The 21,296-nt window shown below is 36.3% G+C and overlaps 2 protein-coding genes across 3 annotated transcripts in view; both read right to left on the bottom strand.

Annotated features, from left to right (window-relative positions):
• Positions 1 to 21,296, bottom strand: part of LOC134851691 (putative Ras-related protein Rab-33) — a 524,903-nt gene that overhangs the window by 353,301 nt on the left and 150,306 nt on the right. The gene's annotated exons all lie outside the window — the stretch shown is intronic.
• The window catches only part of LOC134851689 (uncharacterized), a 65,087-nt gene that overhangs the window by 30,686 nt on the left and 13,105 nt on the right, over positions 1 to 21,296 (bottom strand). For both annotated transcript variants that reach the window (XM_063867881.1, XM_063867882.1), the window contains exons 5-13: positions 15,442 to 15,579; positions 14,946 to 15,030; positions 14,365 to 14,496; positions 13,522 to 13,724; positions 10,958 to 11,108; positions 10,365 to 10,546; positions 7,998 to 8,157; positions 3,744 to 3,925; positions 2,647 to 2,961 (exon numbers count right to left, since the gene is read on the bottom strand). In XM_063867881.1, the coding sequence (XP_063723951.1) occupies positions 2,647 to 2,961; positions 3,744 to 3,925; positions 7,998 to 8,157; positions 10,365 to 10,546; positions 10,958 to 11,108; positions 13,522 to 13,724; positions 14,365 to 14,496; positions 14,946 to 15,030; positions 15,442 to 15,579 (1,548 nt within the window). The remainder of the gene's footprint in view (positions 1 to 2,646; positions 2,962 to 3,743; positions 3,926 to 7,997; positions 8,158 to 10,364; positions 10,547 to 10,957; positions 11,109 to 13,521; positions 13,725 to 14,364; positions 14,497 to 14,945; positions 15,031 to 15,441; positions 15,580 to 21,296) is intronic.

Genomic DNA, 21,296 nt, shown 5'->3' with positions numbered 1-21,296 from the left:
TTAATTAACTTAAGCTCACAACTAGAGACTAAGTGCTCGACTTGAGTTTCAACTGAAAGGTCAGGGTATGGCCGAATGCAAAGAAATGGCTGCACGTGATCTTATAAGAAAGTCTCAGAAACGAAAAGGTCAAAAATAACAAATTCAATTTTAAAAAATTGGATTAAAATACTAATAATAATAATAAATTGTTTCCAAACGATATCTAGTTACAAAGTTATTTATAAAAATTTATAAATACAAATTAGAATCGTTTGGGAGAACACCATTAAGCCAACAAGGCCCGTTTTCAGGTGTCTCATATTTTTTTCTAATTTTTTTACAGAGTTTTTTTACAATTTTTGTATGAGACATCCATGCTGAAAAACATATTCAAAATGATTCAAATATTTTCCCTTCTCGATAATGTTTTCGAAACTGCATTAACTAACTGTACAGACTCTGAGCAAGTTTTTTTGGTCGAAACATAGTCATTGAAAGCCGATTTGCTCAAAACATGGTTTTTTGTCAAACAGTTGCACTTTTACTTTGGTAGAATCGGCCAAAATTAAACCAGATTTTTTGTTCCGTCCATTGAAATCAGGGAGGAACTTTGTATTTGCAAGTTTTAGCTTTTTCCTTTTTTTGTTTTCCACGTAAAAACAGGAACCGCAAATAATCATCGGATTAGGTCGAATACCAATTTGAAGCTCTTTTAGTCGTGATTCAAACGAACTTGAAAAATTCTCCAAAGCTTAGAAAACTACTACAAAGCTTACAAAAACCCAATTTTACTACGACAATTTTTCAGATGTTTAATTTAGCAAAAAGGTTTTTTAAAAAAATACATTGAAAATTATTGTAAAAAAAATTAGAACAAAAATTATGTTTTTAATTTTTGTTTGTCATTCATTTCTTAAAGACAAATTTTCTCGATTATTCACTAAGTTTTACGCGTTTGTATAGCTTTTGAATCACAGCACGCATTCAAAACGACACTAATTGAAAAAAAATAAAAAACAGCTATCCTTATTGTATAAAAGCACACAGTAAAAATTCAGCAGTTCCATTTTTTTACGCCATGAGGGATGTTTTTGACCAATTGAGCAATAAAGTTTTCAACATTACAAGATCTGTTGTGGATGTTTTCCTTTTTCGCCGGGTTGAATTCCCACCGTTAAATATCGCTTTTTCTGTAGTATCTCAGTGATCGCTATTTTCCAGCGCTGATTCATGTATATTTCAGAGTTTTTTGCATAGCTAAAACTGCGATATTTCAAAGCTATTTCAGTAATGATTCCTTAAAAAATCATCGTTAAAACTTGAGAAATTTTAATTCATTCTAGTAGCTTGGAAATAATAGTTTTATTTGATCAGCCCTTTAACTTGACTGACTTTATCTAAGGCTTGATGGCGCAAAGGTAGCACATATATCTACAAAGCTGGTGGTTGCCTGAGCGAACAACGGTAGGTCACTACTTTTGCTCATTTTTATAGGTTTTTTTTATAGATGTTTCATCGCTGAAAATTAGCCAAATTAGGGATAATTTATTGAAAAATTTTTTCTATCGTGGCAATGAACATCAATAATTCATCGATGTCGATCGTTGTTTTTTTTCACTTTTTGTCGCTAATTTTTAATATGAGCTCAACCTGGGTCCACTCTTGCAACGTTTTACAGAGGTTTTTTTTCACGTTGTCAGATTGGTATAAAAATTGACATGCTGTGAAATAACTAGTATGGAAAACATATTTGGCTTTTACTCCTAACCTTTTAAAACCCCTCGTTACACCATAAACTTCTGCATATGCGAGGTGAGGGGATGAAATAAAAGATTCCTGTTTTCAATGAATATTCTCTTTTCAGATAGTCTTTTTTTGATTTCGAATTAATTTTTATGATAATTGTTCTTAAAAAGCTGATTTTCTAATTAATTCTTAATGAAACCATAGCAGTCCGCGAAAAAAAGTGTTTGCAATGTTTTTCTACTGCTTTCAGACTTTCATTTTAAAGCACTTTCAGCTGTGATTCGAACGACAGAAAAAATTCAAAAAGCTTTCTAGTGTCGATGACTGTAGATCACATTCCGGTCACACTTCAATGACTATAATATAGTACCTGATTTTGCCTAGAAAAAAAACACACCCGAATACAATTTTCCTCCCAATTTTTTAAATGGTTGTAACATCAACGAAATCGACGTTAATTAGGACCAGGTGACAGGTAGTAGACTTCAATTGGTACTCTGCAGCTCGACTGATACGTGCTGCGTACTAATCAGTACCTAGACATGAGCTGTTCGTAAAAAAGGCCTGCTGGTTATCGGTGCAGAGCGCTGATGTCCGCAATCGAAGCCCGCACACCGCCATGCTACTTGGGTAAAATTTCAACTACTTATTATCGCTTGATATAACTAGTTGTGCTCTGCGAATAGTTGCTGCTCCTTCTTTAGTATACCAAGTATCGCGTTGTCGGCCCCCCGAGTAAGTTAGTAAGCTATATATCTTCTATAAACCGATAATTCGATTTAATTTTCTGCCTTTTTTATGAAGGGAAAATGGCCGTTTGTGAGAATCGTATGTATTATTTTGCACAGCAACCAGCTGTTTTCGTATGTTTAAGCAATTCAAGTTTTGACGTCTTTTTTATTGAGAACGTATACTAACGAGTGCAGTTGTAAACAACTTCCACAGTACGCGGCAACTTTGGTGTCACGTGACTACAGGGTTCCCGGAAGCCACTTGTGTTGATGATGCATTGAGATTTGGCGTAACACTGAGCATACACGTCTGCTGATACTGAATTAGATTCGCAGTTGAGAACTGTTTCATTGGTACATGAACTGCCCTGGAAGAAACCGTACCGCGTGAACACGGGAAATATCAAGAGGTCTTCTTGGTCTTCGAAGTTTTCGGTAGCGCAATTGATTCTTCGAAGATCTGGATTGGACTCGGGAAGGCAGATTTGGAGGGTGGGCTGACCTGAAAGAAAAAACTAAAGGTCACTTTTGAACAACTGACATCAAAAGTTATATCATTTTTGGATAACTGACATCCAAAATTGTATCAAAACTTGTATCGGACTCATTGTATGTTTTTTCCTCCAAGTCCCCACAATGCGAAGAGCGACCCCGCTACATTTTTTTCTACGAGAGTCGACAACGTGGTTATTTCGATTAACGGATGCCCATTGTTTGCTACGGATAAGATCATAATTTACCAATAAGTTTTGAAACTTTTCCTCAAGCATGTGAGTATATATAGGTATTTCAAGTAGATACATGAAAAAAGTATATTATTTAAAACAGAAGCAAATTAGGGGGGTTCGATCTCCTCGCCACTCAAAGGTTTCATTTTTGGTACCAAATTACGACAGCCAATTTCGGCCAAACGACTAAATTTCTAAAAAGAGCTGGAAAAATAATTACTAATTTAAAGGAAGATAGCGCGACAAAAAAGCGCGAAATTTTGGTTGCAACTTTCCAAAACTGCCCAAAACAAACACTTTTGCTTTATTAATCACAAATTAAAATATTCTCTCTAACTCCACGAGAAAATTATCGATCCAACCTTGACATGAACTTCATCGGATACAGAATTGAATGAAGTAGGTGTGCAGATTATTCATAAGAGTCCTTGAGAAGAAAAACATGAAAACTACAAGAAATAAAATAATACGAGAAGGCCTTGTACGTATTTTAACAGCAATTACGTAATTATTACGTATTTCTTACCTAATTATAATGCAAAAGCTTAACACTTACTGCTGTCTCGGCAGACGACTCCGACATCTTCCGAGTGGAAACAGTTGGATTCGGTCCACCCGTTGAACACACACTCCCCTATCCTACTCTCCGCTCCCCCACAATTCACATTGTCCATCATTACCACCCCCGACCCAGGGTCACTCCCACCCACAGTTGTGAAGTACAGGGCACCCTGTTCACTGAAATGTGAGAGTAAAAATATAGCTGCAGTTTTCAACTTTGTTAAAACGAGAATTATTCCAAACTAACTCGATTTAACTTATGGCGATCGACCAAATCGCAGCTAGTTAGAATAAGGGGTCTTTCTGAATGTTGCTAAGACTTTCCTATTCTTATTCAACAGACAAAGTTTCTTTCACTCGTAAATAAGTTTATTATTTCAAATATAGGAGACACACATCAAGTATAGAACATGATAGTGATGGTGATGGTTATGGTTATAGAAATCGGTATGTTTTGGTATATTTTCGCTTGGCTTATATTTTCAACATTCCATCTGTTGGTTAAACCAATCAGAAAGAGACAACATATGCCGTAATGTTTGCTTTGGTGATATTTTATGAACCGAGCAAACACATAACTTCAAGCTGGCATATGGTAAAAATTTAAGAATTGTGTTTCTGATTTCAATTCAGAACAGATAGCGAAAAAAACAGCTGTAAAATTGAACTAAAAGATTGTAGTTATTCAATTTTTTCAAATCAATAATGTAAACCTCCATTAAAAAAAAAACTCTGTTTTTTTCACTTTCAACTGTTTTATAGCGCACGAGGCAAGCCAGAAAAGACTATTGAAGAAACTTCTCTTCTAAAATTTAGTGGCTTTGTCGCTGCCTAGAAATAAAAATCAGCCATACAAGTTAAGGTTAACATTTTCACGCAGAAATATACACAAAAAGCGTAATTTTTCGTATACAGCTAGAAAGTTTCATTTAGAAAATTTCATTGGTTGCGAAAAGAGGTCTGTTTAATTACAAATTTATGTATATCCTTGCATCTGCAAACAAAAAAATCAATTGTGTTTTTAAAAAAACGTTTGAATAAAATGTATATTCGAGCACAAAAGCTAGATATCAACCAAAAAAGGAAAAAAAATTACCTCGAAGTTGTGTTTTTTTTTCTATTTCATATAATTCATTGTATGATAAGCATTTTTCTCTTCGAAAAAACTTTTTTTGATGCCAAAGTCGACACCAAGTTGTTTTGTATGAGTTTAAAACAGATGTAAGATACAAAAATTTTCGGATGAAAAAAAAGCTTGTCATACCATTTTTTTCAATGAAAACTGTATGATAAGCATTTTTCCATAGACTCCATATATGAAATTGTATGATAAGCATTTTTTGTTGGGTTGTAACACCGGGCAAGCAGTAATTTCCGTCTTTCACCGGAAAAATTTAGGAAAATCTGGCACGCTTCTTTGACTGGAACAAAAGCAATTGGTAATGTCGGCCTACCTATCATCCTACTGTGATCATATTTAACGCAGCAAAATGGCTGATGCATAAAACCTTTGTGACTTGAGTTTGTTCAAGTTCGTGCGCTCTGCTACTGCTGATGATCGGTTGGACCGGCGAAACTGTTCAATAAAAACCGATGAAGTTTTAGAGCTCTTTAAAGCAGCACTTGAAGAGAGATCGACACATGACAACTGTTGGAGCATGTTTGTTCATAATTGATATCCTCATCACTGGTGTTTCCTGCGATATACGAGTCTGCTCTATCACACGAAGTGAGGTTCGATGAATAAAAATCTGTTATAATCAATTTTCGTGGTCAAAACTGTTGCCATTATAATCGATTGTAATTACACTTTGGGACCACACAATTGATTAAAATCCATTATAAACCATTATTTTCCCGGGTTGACCAAAAATGCTAGTCATAAAAATTTCATTTATGGAAAAATGTTAAACATACACTTTTCATGCAAGTCCCTAAGTACAAAAAATTGCATGAAAGTTCTATGATTAGTGATTTTTCATTCATGGAAATTGTATAACTTACATAATTTAATTTCTTAAAAAGTTTGGGATGTGTTTGTGAACGAACGCAAACAACAAAAACCATGGTTTACTCAAAATTAGAGTCACCAAAGGTTTGATCGAATTGCAGTACATTGAAAACGACCTGAATTGTAGAAGACTTTTCTCACACAAGTCATACACTGAACCCGCACCGGAGTTCCATGGATAAAAATCGACTATAATGGAAAACTGTTGTCTAAAATTTTGTCATTATAATCGATTATTTTCATAAAAGCACAATCCATCAAAATCCATTATAATGTATTATAATCCATTTAAAATCCTTTATAATTGATTATGACGGATTATAATTTTAACATTTTTTTGCAAAATCATTTGCAAAACTTGCAACATTTATGCGTTACTCACGGCCTACTCCCACTATGCCCCCAATCCGCATTTGTCCAAACCCCCACCCCATCACTCCCTACGCCCACATCCATATTTACTAAAGTTTAACCACCCCCCCCCCCCCCCAGTTTGTGTACCATTTTGAACGGGGACGGGAGAGGGAGGTTACTCAGTTGTTCCACCCTCACCCCCCATTTTTTACACCGCCCACGTTCAGTAAACGCAGTAAACGGGGGGGGGGGATAAAACTAATATGGGAGGGGGAGGGGTAAAATGAGTAGGGGTAAAGTGTGGGGGCATAAACCCCTTCCCCTAAAGTCTACCAACAAATAACCCCCATAAGAGGGGGCGATTGGCGGTTGTGGTAAAATAGCAGGGAGGTGGGGGGGGGGTTTAAACTGAGGGAGGTGTATACAGGGAGGAAAAGGGGGTAAACCGGGGGGGGGGGGGAGGGGTAAACAGGGCGGAGGGGTAAACAGGGGGGAGGGGGTGTAAACAGGGAGGAAAACGGGGTCTCTAAGAAAAAATATATAAAAATTGAAAGATGAAGTAAAAAATTTTGAGAAACCTAATACATAGCAACTGCATTAGAGAAAAACTTGTAAAACTCATAAAATTTGAGAAAAACTTGTAAATTTTATGACTAACCTCTCGAAAATCCATAATAATTGATTTTAAACGATTATAAGGGATTGTATTGGCATAAAAATATAAGAAATATTATCCATTTTTCATGGATTACATTGATATAAAAATACTAGTTTTATTATCCATTTTTGATGGATTAAAATCGATTTTTTTTTGTAATTTTAAAGATACTGACTATAAAATGACAATATAATCGATTATTATCCATAGAACTGCAGTGCGGGAAAGTATCAAATTTTTAAAATTTGGCAAACATTTTCAAAGATGATTATTTTCAAAACTTGATTTTTTAAATTATCAGACATTGATCAAGGCATATATAAACAAGGCATACATAAATACAAAACAAATAGGAGCTTATAGCGTTTTTGAAAAAGTTATCTAGAGAAACGGATAACACTCACATTTTTGTGTACCCAGGACTACGTTATGCACTCAAAAAATTAAATTTTGCATGTAATTTTTTTATAAAATGTTCCTTTGAGCACAAAATTCGATTTGCGGTTGAATAAAAAAATTTAGAAGCTTTTTCAAAATTACTTTGTCGCCATCAAAAAAATGCTGATCATACATGTTCCATATATGGAAAATGTATGATAAGTATTTTTTTCGACGAAATTTTTTTCTTTTTATGTTCATTACGATACAAGAGAAATATATGAAAGTTCGATTACAATATTTTAGCAAAATATATGAAAGTTGTATGATTAGTATTTTTTCATAGACTTATTTTATGGTATTTTGGTCTATGGAGGTCAACAACTCGGGTTAACGAAAATTAAATTGATCATAATCCATTAAAAATCCATTATGGAATGAAATCTCTATAATTTTTTCAAAATTATGCAAAGTTTGCTGCATTTTTTTTTATATTAACAGCCTAATCGATTAATAAACTTACTCACATTTCGTGAAAGTTAGCATAACTATATCCCTCACACTTTAAACTCAAACTTTCTCAATTTTAACACCCAAAATTTTACACCCACCCCCTACATTTATCCGCAGACCTAACCCCACCCCCGCCTCCGCCACCCCACATAACCATCCACTAAAACTCCCCCCTCCCCCCCAGAGGCATTGTTAGAAAATGTTACGGGTAATGATAAAACTCACTTTCTGTAAACTATTTAATTTATAAGTGCAAACGTTAGAAGTTTTTTTTGCACATTCTTATTGTTAATAGTTATGTGTTTTAAGTTATTAAGTGTTGTGAATAAACTCACTATCCCATTTGTCGACACACAACTTGTGCGTCTCTGATGTCGAATGAGTCATCACAAACCGTGCCCCATTGCCCCCCGTAGAACACCTCTACTCTCCCCCCGGAGTCAGAGTTGCCAGTGGCAGAAGTCTGCACTAGTCGCACGGTCCCATCCGCATACGCTGCAAACAAAACAAACAAGGATATCCGGTTGCAAAATCGCAACGCGATTGTTTGGTCAAAGTTTTCCAAAATCCAAAAAGTGTCCAAAAAAGACGTTTTTTGGACACTTTTTGGAAAGCTTTGACTAAAAAATCGCGTGACCAAAAAGTGTGACCAAAATTGCGGGATCAAAATTGCGCGACCAAAAATGTCCGAAAAACGTTTTTTATGGCCTGTTTTTTTTCAATGTTTTGCCTGCGGCACAAAAAATTCGGGCAAAAACAATGTCTTTTAGTATTTGGAGAGAGCTCGGAAATCAATTGGGTCGACCTAATAAAAGTTCTAGATCCGCCTGTGGAACAGATCACTTGAATTCTCGTGATACTGGGAAAGGATTTTTGGGTATAAAAACTCAGAATTCGACCAAGGTACTTTAAAGTTCCTGTTTTTGTATCACTATTTGGTAACTAGTGTGTTCGACAGAGAAAACTGGAATGAATATTGGATGTTTGTTTCAGAAATGCAGCGTTTAGTTGACTATTTGTTGTTTTTGTAAGGGTGCGTCTTAAATTGAATAGAACTATTAAGGGAGAAAATATACGTATACAAAATACGCACACGAGCCCTGAGGCTCAACGAAAACACGACGATCAATACCGAAAACACGATGATCAATATACTAACAAGTATGAAAAAATGATTTCATGTAAATCTGATATATCTATCAGAAAACATTTCTTAATAGTATACCTGTATTTACTAATTTCGCTTGTCTTTAACTGTTTTAAATTGTCAGGTACCAGTTTGTTTGAGGATAAAAAAATGTAAAATTATTTTATCCTCTATCTGAATGACCTAAGCAGCCCATTTGTTCTTATTAGTAAAAAGTGAATTTTTGATTCGCGAGCTGTTGTGCATCTCCTTTGTGAAAATTCAATTTCGTTTGGAAAACTGAGTGGAGATTTTTTATGTATTTGATCAAGAAAGATTTGGAAGACGGTTTTAATTTTGTATCACTAAATACTTGGCATCACGGCTCCGAACTTCCTTTTAAAAAACACAGTTCTTAATATCCGTTTTTGCATTACTCAAACTTTTTGGAGAACTTTTTTGTTGAACAGCCATATGCTAGTATGCCATACAAAATAACGAGCTCCGAAAAAACTTTCCTTGCTTGATGTATTAAACTATTAAAACGAGCTAATTTTTTTGCAAATAGTATCAACATGCTGATGAAGAGTCAAACTATTGTCTATTAAGGCGCTAAATTATTTGAAATGACCTACATGTTCCATTTTTTTTCCTCCGAGAGATACTTCGCATTTTTTTGTTTTCGGAACAAAATTAGCTGCCTGACATTTTTTTGTAATAATTGTTATTCTATTGGCTTTGCACCACAAGGCTACATTTTCAACTTTTCCTTTGTATTCTTGTACTGCGCTTAAATTTTTATTAGTACAAAATAACATTGTGTCATTAGCAGAAAGAAACATTTTTTGTTTTTTGATTTGAAAGGAAGGTCATTTATGTATAGTAGAAACAGCAGCGGCCGAAATACCTAGTCGAACACCGTGTTTTGTCTGTAGCATTTTCGAAGTCTTTCTATTTGAAGATACGTATTGATAACAATCAGTTAAACACAATTGTATTAGGTTGTATCACATGCCAAAAATACCATAGCTTTAAATCTTTCTCATCGGAATAGAATGATCGATAGTGTCAAACGCTTTTTGCAAATCTATAAAACAAGCCATTGCTATATTTTTCGAATCCTTGCATGATTGCATATTTTCTGTTGCTGTAATGATAGCGTGGATACACAAACAATTTCTCCTGAAACCAAATTAATCTGCTGCAAGGATGTTGAACTTATTAATAATTTTCAATAAACGATTTCGAAATTTATTTCAACTTTCCGTAGATCGACCAAATTAAATTTACGAGTTCTATTAAGCAAACAAGTTTCTGCGCCGAGGAAGAAAGCCCCTAAGTTCACTGGATTTCTATACTAATACACTCAAATAATTCAATCTTTTTACTGATTTAACGACATTGAGCTCGACAAAGATCACGTGAAAAGTTTCTATAACATGACACAACCTTTAAAAACTTCACTACGGTCGGCTAAACGTATAAACAAAAACAGCTTAACTAAAACTGATCGGAAATTTGCGAAGAATAATAGTCGAGACATTCTTAGTTGAGACATTTAAAGACGGATGCTCACTGGTTCCGCAGCTGATCCACGTGTAGTGTTCATTATCACACTGTACTTGTGATCCGACCGCACTGCAGTCCATCAAAGACATTTGATCCCTGCAGTCGATGTCGTTTTCAAATGGCAGATAGTTAGTGACGTCATAAGCTGAGGAGTTGGTGTCAGCAGACAGGGCATGAGTGTCGGGTTTGCTGAAATATTAAAAGCAATCCATGCATTTACTTTCCGTAATAATTTTTCACCCTCAATTGTCGAATAGGAAGAGTTCAGATGTAAAGCCAAAAGAATAATTGAAAAAAAGTTAAGTAAAAGAGTCATGTTAAAACACTATGGTTGCGACAAAAGAAATGAATCATTTTTTCTACTTTTACTCTAATTTCAACACAACTATGTTTATGCCGTGCACTTTTAGGTTATTCTGATTGGTTGTTTCTATTTTTTTAGATTAGTAAGTCTGCATGCCAATGCTTATAACAATCGGAACCTGCGTTTGCGAGCAAAAAAAGAGCCCAACAGCAATTAGGCTAAACCCGACCGCTTTAACCTAAAGATGATGTCGAAATCTCAACGCAGCTGGGTTGTTTTTTCAGAAAAGGACTGACCTGAAGCCCAACTCTCTGCAAATTAGTTCTGACTCGAAGGCAGTGTCGATGGAAGATACACAGATGGAGTTCCAGGAGTCCTCGTTGAACATCAGCAGGAGTCCCGACCTGGGAGAGGATCCCTCCAGTCGCAAATCACCGTGCAAGTGGGCTGGAAAATCAAAGCTATTAAAATTAAAGTTACCATAATATTAAAACATATTTTTTCCAATGATGTTCTAAAGATTGGTCGAATTAGGGGAAAAAAGTTTCAGAACGTGTTCTTAAACAAGAAACACTGATTTTGATGAATGATTCAATAATGATTGAGTTTTCAAACAGCAGTTATTACATACACAGCAAAAAAAAATGAAAAATTTAAACTAATTCAAGCATAATTGTTTCCTGGTAGATTTTTGTTTGTCAATAACGAAATTATTTTTTTGCTTCAAACAGCTGGTTTAGAAATTAAGTGGCATGTCGAATTAGCTTTATAACAAAAAGAACATCTGAGAGAACTGTATTCCAAAAAAACGGGCTTTTACGAACTTTCATTTTGTTTAGTTAATGCCAAACTGTACAGTTAATGTTGGCAATATTCCTCTCGGTACAACCTTAGTCGATAGACAAGAATTATCTTGCAAGATCTCACAAGATTCTTGCAACTTTTGTTTATCGTGCCAGATCTTGCAAGATTATCATTGTCTTGCAAGAGTCTTGACAATGTATGTTTATCTTGCAAGATTTTTGCAAAAATCTTGCTCGATTTTTGCAAGACAACCATTATCGCAATTTGCTTTTGAACGTCATTTTTTTTCTTTTAAGAAAGATGAGGTGTTGTTTCTAGCCGTAGTAGAGTATAAAATCTTAGAACCATGTAAATAATGTTGAAGGGACAATTTTAGCGTTCTTTAAAAATAAGTATATACCAGAGAAATAATCGTGAATAGACTGTCTAATATGTGTTTTTTAGATAATAGAAGGTTATTTACGGTTTATTTTTTTATAACAGTTTCTGAAAAAAGTAAGAAAACGCAAAAGAGTACTTGTTTTTAGTTGAGCATGGAAACTTCCATGATACTACTTGAAAATTCAACCGTCAAAGCGGTTGAACTATTCAAAATAGCTATGTATTAGAAAATGAGCACTTGATATGTTATTAGGCAGTTTTTCCTTAATAAAGTATTGTCTTTTCCTTTTAAAAACTTAAGTTAAACTTAGGGGAGGCACTTAGCACAGTGGTAAGGCGTTCACTATAGAATCGTCAGATCGTGTAATCGATCCCATGCCATGGCATTGATAGTGTGTGGGGAGGGACGAGCTCGCACTTGACCTCTAGCTTCAGTTCTACCACAACCTGACCAAATTTGGCTGCAATAGTGGTACCACGTGAAAGTTCTAGACGCACAAAAACGGCCTTGAGTCGCAAAAAAGAGCTTCGCTCAACAAAATAACCCAGTCTGGAATGTGGGGAGATAATACAAATGGACTATCATCGACAGGACTGATAAGGCCTACTGATAGCTCATCTGCGATTTGCAGGAACTGCAATTATTATTAAGTTAAAATGTGTGCGAGAACGACAATTTTTTAATATTTAACCAAAATATCTTCCTGTCTTGGTTCAATAACTAGCAAAATTGCCCGCCTGCGGTTTCAAATGTCAGGAATTGGAAACCCGCTGGACCCTCTTTTTGGCAAACTATGAGATTTAGCAAAGCATCTTTTTTCAGCTTGATTTGGCCTGGAAACCCGCCTTTTTTTAAAAATATTTCCCATAATGACCATTTTAAGTGCAGGTTTGCTTGAGTTTTTTTTTAATTAAAAAAACGTATCATAAATTTTCTTGCTTGCTAGTTTTGATATTTTCAGAGATTCGCATAGTCCTGATGTCTGTTTTTTTGTTTTTTTTTTCAATATAAAATTTAATTCTTGTTTTCATTTCTATCAAGCCGACAAAATTTGAGAAATTGGTAGCCTCGTTTCAAAAAATCGAGAAAAAAATACAATGAAACATAAAAACCGCTAGTGATGTCGCAGCTAGCGGGCTGTATGTATTTAGGGTTATCTAATAGATGCTTCCTTAGTACATGGCTTGCTATTTCAGTATTTCCGCGAATCTTAAGAACCTTGGTTCAAACCAGAAGTTTTTTTTGCAATATAACCATTGGCTATCGACTAAGGACGAATCTGAACGAAGTTCGTTAAGATACAACTAAGTTTTTTGGTGTCCAAAATCATTTTTTCACTCACCGCAGCGCAAAAAAATGTCAAAATCTGCTTAATGTAAAAAGTACCGCTTTTTGACCGGTTAAGATGCTCGAAGTCACTGAAATTGCCAACAATTTGGCATTAATTATTGATCTTTTTAGCTATATCCCCCTTTTGCAAAAGGGGGAATATTCGTTACGGTATAAAGTACTGATATGCGTAAGTATTGACTTATTTTTTTATAAGGGGGGATATTCGTTACTAGGTACCCAAGGGGGATATAGTTAAAGATGTCTAAGTATATATATATATTTTTTTGCAATTCTTCAAAATCTATTTTCCGCACCATCTATTCCATGGAAATTTTCAGAAACCTTGTGCTGAGAAATCGATGTGAAATCCCACTTTGGCCACAGCTGAGTCGGTGTGGAACTTAACAAAGACAGTTGAGGAGTAGAGGTGTGTGGATCTGAACATCTGGAGTCCACAGAACTTCTGGTCGAACATACCACTGCCACTGCTGGTTGAAGAGAGACCATCGCCGTACTCTATGATGCGAAGATAGTCTGATTGACAGCTGAAATAAGAAAAGGGCTATAGCAGAGTTTGGTTCTTTTTCCTTTTCCCCCACCTCTCATAAGCATCGATTTCATGGTGTAACGAGTGGTTTTACAAGGTTATTTATGAAGACCAAATTGTCATGGCCTAATCAGTGCGGATGCCAAATTTTGAAACAATCCGACTGTGAACAGAAAAATTACTCCAAAAATTTTCCAGGTGGGGGGAAGGAAAAAGAGCCCAGAGTTTGACAGCCGAGATGCTGATTGGATAAAAATAACACGTGGTTGCCAAATGTTTCCCTTGAACGATTATCTCCGTAATAGTTTTTCATATAAAATTTTCATTCAACGAGTCTTTAGTTCAATTTTTGAAACATTTGACGCAACCGGGTCAAACTGATGCCCAAAAGCCTCGAGAAATAATATTTCCAATTAAAGAATTTCCTAGGGTTCTTGCAAATAGGAAGAAATTGTCCTTTTTCTGAGGTTATCGGGTGATCTCGAGTAATCAAAGTGACTGTGACATTAAAAATATTGGCAGCACTTTAGAATTATATTCCAATTTAGAATTATATTTTCATTCTTCGCTTTTAGAAAACAGATAAAAGATTTAAAATAAAGTGAACAAATTACATGCAAACTACATGCAAATCTCACTTGGTGCTTTTCTCTAGGTGGAATTGGTTGACAGTGATGAGGATGGACTGGCCTGGTTCTTCTGTCTGCACCATCCAGAAACAGTCCAGATTGTGTCCATACTTCCTCACTCCGTCAAAGTCAGGCGATACTCTGAAAAAACACAAAATTATTTCAAATAGTTGTTAAATAAAGTTCCAAAATGCGTGAAATCTATCTTGCCATCCATGAACGAACAGCACACTTTCACATTGTTACCCCTGGAAAACTTATTAAAACTTAGGAGAAAACGTAAAAAATTGTTCAGATGCTTTGCCGAAGTTTATTAATTAATTAAAATGGTCAACTTTTTTTCGCGCGGTAATAGGGCTAAAAATTGAAGATTTTTTCCTATTTACTCCACAGTTTTATAACAATTGTGAATTCTTTTATGGCTTAGTGCTCAATTTTTTGATGTATTTTATGAAAAAAAAAATATTGCGTTCAGAATAGATACATTGTTCGACATACAAAACTTCATTACATTATGACAATCGTAAAAAACAGTTCTACAAACTTGTAAATTAAATGAGGGGGGAAAATTTAAAAAACAATAGTCTTACATCGTTGTCGGTTGAGATGAGGAGCTGAGAGTGATGATGACGTCACCCGATTGAGGACAAGACTCACTAACCACTGTGTCATTGGCTGAAATAGAAATCAAATGAATCGCTCGTCTATAAAAACTCAAAGCAAGTACACCACAATTCTTTCGACCGGACTTCGTAGAACTAGTTAAAATTGCATAGCCAAGTTCATTTTGTTTTGACGAAGTAAGTCTTTTGTTTCCAATGAGAATTTTAATCTGTAGTCAAAATACAAACATGGCACCCTTGCAGCCAAGTTCTTCATAATCTGGTCTTCGGTTCATTCCAATGAAATTTTACAAACGTTTTTTTTTTTCATTATAAGTTTATTTATATTAGAAAGCCCTTTCCATCACAGAAAGCCTCCCCCTCATAATACAAAAACCATTGTCTGTGGGCATATTTTCTTGCTAATATGCCCCGAAGTGGGATATATTGGGAAAAAGCCGAAGCTTGTTTAAACATTCTCAACCTGTGGGGCATCCCTGTTCTTCCGCTTCGTCCCACCCCGACTCACAGTCGGTGACCCCATCGCACTTCTGAGAGTACCGAATGCACTTCCTGCTCTGATCCTGACACTCATAGAACCCAAAGTAGCACTCTCCTTGGTCTAAAATAGAAACATTGGTTTTAGGTTTTATCTTTGTTCTTTATAAATTTTTAAAATTATTTTCCCTATTGAAAAACAAAAGAAAAACCGTCGAGAGCAAGGATGAATGGTTCATGTGTATCACACTGTTTTTTGACCACATAACGTAGGCAAAAAAATTCGAACCTAAAATTTTTTTCTAAAATCTCGTTGTTTTTTGTTAAAGGGGAAACAAATTAAGTAAAGCCTTGCGATAGCGAAAAATTCAAAAAATCAAACAAGGCAAAATTTTTAGTAGAACTGGGAGTATTTATTTTTATTAATTTTTTCGGACTTTTTATGTATTTTTTTTTCTAATTTCAAATCTACTTGAAGAAACTTTTTTATAATGAAAACAGTTTGTAGAGTAGAGGTCATTATATGAGCCCAAAATACATATAATAATATTACGTAACCTCATATGCCTTTCAATTTTAATGTTACCGTCGGTATCTTAAGCGCGTACAGCAAATGGCCGGCGCAGCTCACGATTTGAAGTGGATTCTCTTACTCTTAGTTTTTGATTGAGATTTTTTGAAGTATACTTCCACATGGCGCAGTTAAATACGGATTCAGACTATCGCAGCTTTGATGTATTCTGGCATGGACCGACCCAGGAACCTCCAATTCTATGGGGAGATTGGATCCAGGCAGACAATCGATTGAAATCAAAATAGTTTCTATAACTAGAGAAACAAGGACAGAAATATTTTAATAAAAAAGATCCTCACCACAAAACTGATGACGGAACTTTATCGAGTTATTACAATTGGCGTTCGATGCATTTATGAAAAAACCCAACGCTACTGAAAGATTATTTGGTTAAAAACGGCGTCACAATGAAAATATGGAGCATTTTTTGGAGCCCTTAGCAACTTTTGACTTCGATGACAAAGAAAAAGTTTTGTGCGAAACATTTTCTTATTCAACATGAAGGATGAGGAGGTCGAAAAAGCTTTGTATTGGAAAGACATTGAGCCCCAGCAATGCCTTGCCTTTTGCAGTAGTGAGAGAACCGGGAGATGTACATGGGATTCAGTGGGGGGCTTTGAAATGTCAAAAAGAATACGTTCAACCCAGGGCGAGCGAACACTTCGGAACAAAGTGGAATTTACGTTAAAAGAGATAAGCCGAACGGAGTGAATTGACAGGTGTTGGACAAGATACCCCAGGATACCCAATCACAAGGAATATTGCAAGGCGAAAAATATCATTGTTAAAAATTATAGTGGCAGAAGGCAGTTTGCAAAACTTTGCAAAAAAGCTGATGTTAACCAAGCGGAAGGAACGTACAAGTTTTTGCAAAACAAAACTAACATCATTGGGAAGTTTGATGAAGTTTGATGATCAACAGGAAAAGGAAAATTATGGAGTTTTGAAATCAGGAGAGTGATGGTTAAGGAGAGGAAAGAAAACAGAAAGTTGATGGACATCAAGACTGGAAGGAGCCGTTGAGTAAATGAGTTCCAAATTGATTGTGTCAACCCGATGTCGTGCATCTTCTATACAAAACTACATAAGCTGAAAACAAGAGAACAATTTCTCGGAGAGAAATCCATGTCAAAGAAGATACGAACAGCGCAACAGATGATGTTACTAAGATAACTGGACGTACTTTCGCGGATATTGAATCTGAAGAATGGATAGCCCGTGGCGGAGAATTCTTCATCTCAGAAGGTGGACACTGTGATATCTTACCAGCTCTGAGAATCAAAATCAAAATTAGTTATAGGGAAAGCACTAGAAGGGTTTATGAAGTGGGATGTGGTGCTGTGGAGACAATATTACCCAACTCAACGTAAGCACATCATTTGTTTACTGATAGAATTTCAAGAGTTGTTCAAAAGAAAAGGGGTATTAAGAAATTGCTTCCAAAACCAAACGATCAATACAGGTAATAGGAAAGAGAGTTCACATATATGTATTACCAAAGGTGGAAGAAACAATAAATGGTTTGCTAAAAGAAGAACACATTGTGAAAAAAAGAAAACGTACTGAGTACTGGTTGATCCTACATACCAATTGGACAGAACTTTGAAGCTGAATTTATAACGTTAATGACGAAAACAGCTGAAATCCTCAGCTGCAGTATAGAATCTTTGATAAAAAAAGATTGTAAAGACATTAACGAACTGGGTGCTTACCTCGGACAGTACGTCCCGAAGATTCTAACCTCAAACACAATTGTTTATGTGGAGGATAAAAAGATCATTCCTTCTGATTTACTGATTAATATTTGACAATTTGTTTCGATCTGTTTTCGAATCACAGGGCTCAAGTTACGATTCTTACAGTCGTGACAGGATTAAAACAGATCCTGAAAAACTATTTAACATTAGACGTAATACCAAGAGAAATCAGAAAATACCAACGTTCAGGTTTTGTTGCAAAACCAATCAGCGAACTCTGTACACATAATAATATCAAATTGACTTTTGCACCAGTGGCGAATCATCTGGCCAGAGGTTTAGTGGAACGATGTATTTGTACGTTTAGAGAGAGGTTGATGACTCGTTTGTTTCAAGGATCAAAACCAGGGCTCAAACCGATTTTGAACAAAAATATGTACAACATAAGGACCAAGACTCAAGAATAGGACGTTATCCATTCGAAGCCCATTTTGGGCCAAATATATTTTTAGCGCACAGTAACTCGCGATGCGACGTTTAAAAACTTGTCATGAATAAATGTACTGTTTTCAAAATATCGGAACATAACAAAATTTCCGGCAAAGGCTATGGTGGAATACACAAAATTGGTTGACGGATCCACAACAGGAATTTTTGAGAGAATTGAGTATCCCTTGGCCTCGATACAACGAACCATGGCGCCGTCACCAGTGCAAACGCGGCATAAAGCACCAGTATTAGATGCTGAGAGGAAAGTTTTGAAAATTTTTCCGGAAACTCAAGGATTGGTAAAAATCGTAACTTTTTTTCAACTACTCCGAGAGGAGGTAGTTTTGGAAACTTATCATACAATTGCTGTATTATCGGGAAAATTTATATATAAGTCTGTGATCTCTATAAGTTTAGCTACCGAGTCACGTTCACCACTAGCGCCGGACACCACGATAAATAGCCATAGGCGTTCAGAGAACAAGACTCGTGGACGATCAGAGATCTACACAAGAAAATCAAAAATGGCTCAAAAGTTTGCAGAAGGCAGTGCAGATAAACCGACTAACATTGATAGTTCATCGGAGGGACTAATGTCGACCGGAAGTCCAGGCGTGGTCAAACTGACGGCGCATGTTGTGTTTATGGTAGACAAAGAGAGTGAACAAATAGTTTCAGAGCGGGTAGCAGAATGGTCTAGAGAAAAAGGCTAAATGTATGAATCACAAGCGAAAGATCAATTAGTACACCCTAAGACTGACAATATCGCGCCGTATTCAAGATCTGAGGACGGGAGCATAGCACGGATGAAGACTGCTAGGGAGATAAGGCCCGAAATCCCAGTAATTATGTCAACGGCGGACGAAACTCAGGAGGATGAAGTGGATCAGGCGAACGGCCAGGGTTCGATTGAGATCGATACCTTGTCGGTGAGAACACCGGAGGTAGACATGTTATCATCAGGGCTCAGCCAAGCGTACTCAAACTGGATTGTCAGCACACATCCGATATTGGCTGTGTGCCATTAGCTATGCGTGGCCAAAAGACCTGCAGGGGGTTGGCAGAGAGAACGCCTATGGCATGAAAAACGAGACATATCACGCGACCTCTGCAGAACAGTTATCGGGTGAGAGATTTTTCACCAGCGCGATTTTTAGGGAAACTAGTCAAGTAAATCTCGTTGTCCATCAGGATACGTCACACGATGAAGGATTCAATCAACAGAAAACAACATCAACTGTGGTGTTATGTACGATTAGTAGACCGAAAGGGAGAAGTAGCGCCAATAGGGGGACAGGATGTCAAAAAAGAAGGTAACCATCAACCCGCCTAAAATGGTTTCAAGCCCAAAAAAGCGAAGTGCTGAAGACACGTACTTCGACAGAGAAAAGTGCCGGTTTTATTGGTTCAACGATTACTTATATGGCGATATTTAAGGACGGGATGGGGATGTGTCCTGACTTTTCGTGGACGTTCAAGACAAACTACGGCGTATAGTAAAACATTCGTTAGGCGTGTCATCAGTTACAGGCTCACAGAGCACTTATATTGATGCTTTCAGACTGCAACTGTAATCTCTTTACCGAGGTCTTGAGGCTCGCACCAGGAATAGCCCAAGAACCCGCACAGAACACGCAAAGAACACGAGAAGCAATCGATAAAGCCAAGTAGGAATCGCTGGATAAAATTAAACCACAGTCGGTAATGTTGGTGTTGACAATTTTAGTTTAATTAAAATCACACATCGGTCAAACCGTTCGGCGCTTCAGAAGTCATGATTCAAATTAGACCTTTAACTATTACAGCTTAAATACTAACATTTGGGTATCTAGAGCAGACGAAGGCGGACGAGCTACCGGTGAGACTAGAACAACAGTCGACACCCTTGGCATTAATGGTTCACGGGACAGCGGTCAAGGCTAACATCAGCAGGGACTCAACTGGCCCATTCGCAGCGGATTACCTGGATAGCGCTGATGATTTGTCAACCATCAGTATGACTGAGGACGACCAAAAGCAAATTTTAGAAGAGCTAGAAATTCTGTAGAGCATCCAAGTTTCAACAACTCACAGTCTATGAAGTGGAGAAGAAGAAAGTATGAAAATTGATAGCCTTCGGGCTAATGAAACTGAAACGATTAGATTACAAACTTATTTCTTATACAATTATCCAGTAAACTTCGTTGATATTGTCACTATTTCAATTTAATTGAAGGAGGATTAAAGAGTGGAAGTCTTTTTTTTTAGCCCAAAGCACTTTATATTGTTTTTACGTAGCATCATATTGACTTTCAAGGTCATCGTTACCGTCGGTCTATTAAGCGCGTACAGAGAGTGGCTGGCGTAGCTCATTGAATTGAAGTTGATTCTTTTGAGCTTAGTTTTTGATTGAGATTAATATGAAGTCGTGCAAGAGCATGCCTTCAAACACTTGATCAGGTCATTGAGTCAGTACAATTTGACTAAAAGGCTCACTTCACATCATAGTTTCCCCCATAAAAACAAAGGGAAATTTGAACAGTAATTTCGCTATAGTCCGTTTTGCCGTTGAAGTTGACAAAAGTTTTCTAAGTTACGGAATTGAGAGTAAAAAACATCCTATTTCATCTACCAAAGTCGAGTTATACCTTTTTTCAGCTCCGTCGAATCTTATTGTTGTTCCGACTTTCGATACGAAAGTGACGGAATATTTGTGCTCGGGGTGGGTTTTTTTTTCTTCAGACAAATTTCGACTTTTTAACTAGCCATTTTTGACGGAACTTTTTATATCATTCAAAAGGTATTGTTGTCTTGAGCTCAAATTTGAAAAGATATTTCACCTGTGATCATTTTTCGTAAAGTTATGAGGGTTTAAAGATTGCCATTTTGGCCATTTTTACCAACTTGGGACAATTAACGCGCGATATAATTCGCGCTATTAACGCGTAAGCGGAGATTTAATCCGTCTTATAAATCGTCCCAAATTGGTTGCACGAAGCTTATTTGCCATAATTCGTTTGTTACAAGGAACGAAATCTCTCTTTTTGTTCCGACTTCCGATACGAAAGTAACGGAATATTTGTGCTCGGGTGGGTTTTTTTT

This window comes from Symsagittifera roscoffensis, chromosome 7, assembly GCF_963678635.1.
Source record: "Symsagittifera roscoffensis chromosome 7, txSymRosc1.1, whole genome shotgun sequence".
Taxonomy (NCBI): domain Eukaryota; kingdom Metazoa; phylum Xenacoelomorpha; order Acoela; family Convolutidae; genus Symsagittifera; species Symsagittifera roscoffensis.
The sequence above is the reverse complement of the archived record's forward strand: the minus strand, read 5'-3'. Positions and strand labels throughout refer to the sequence as shown.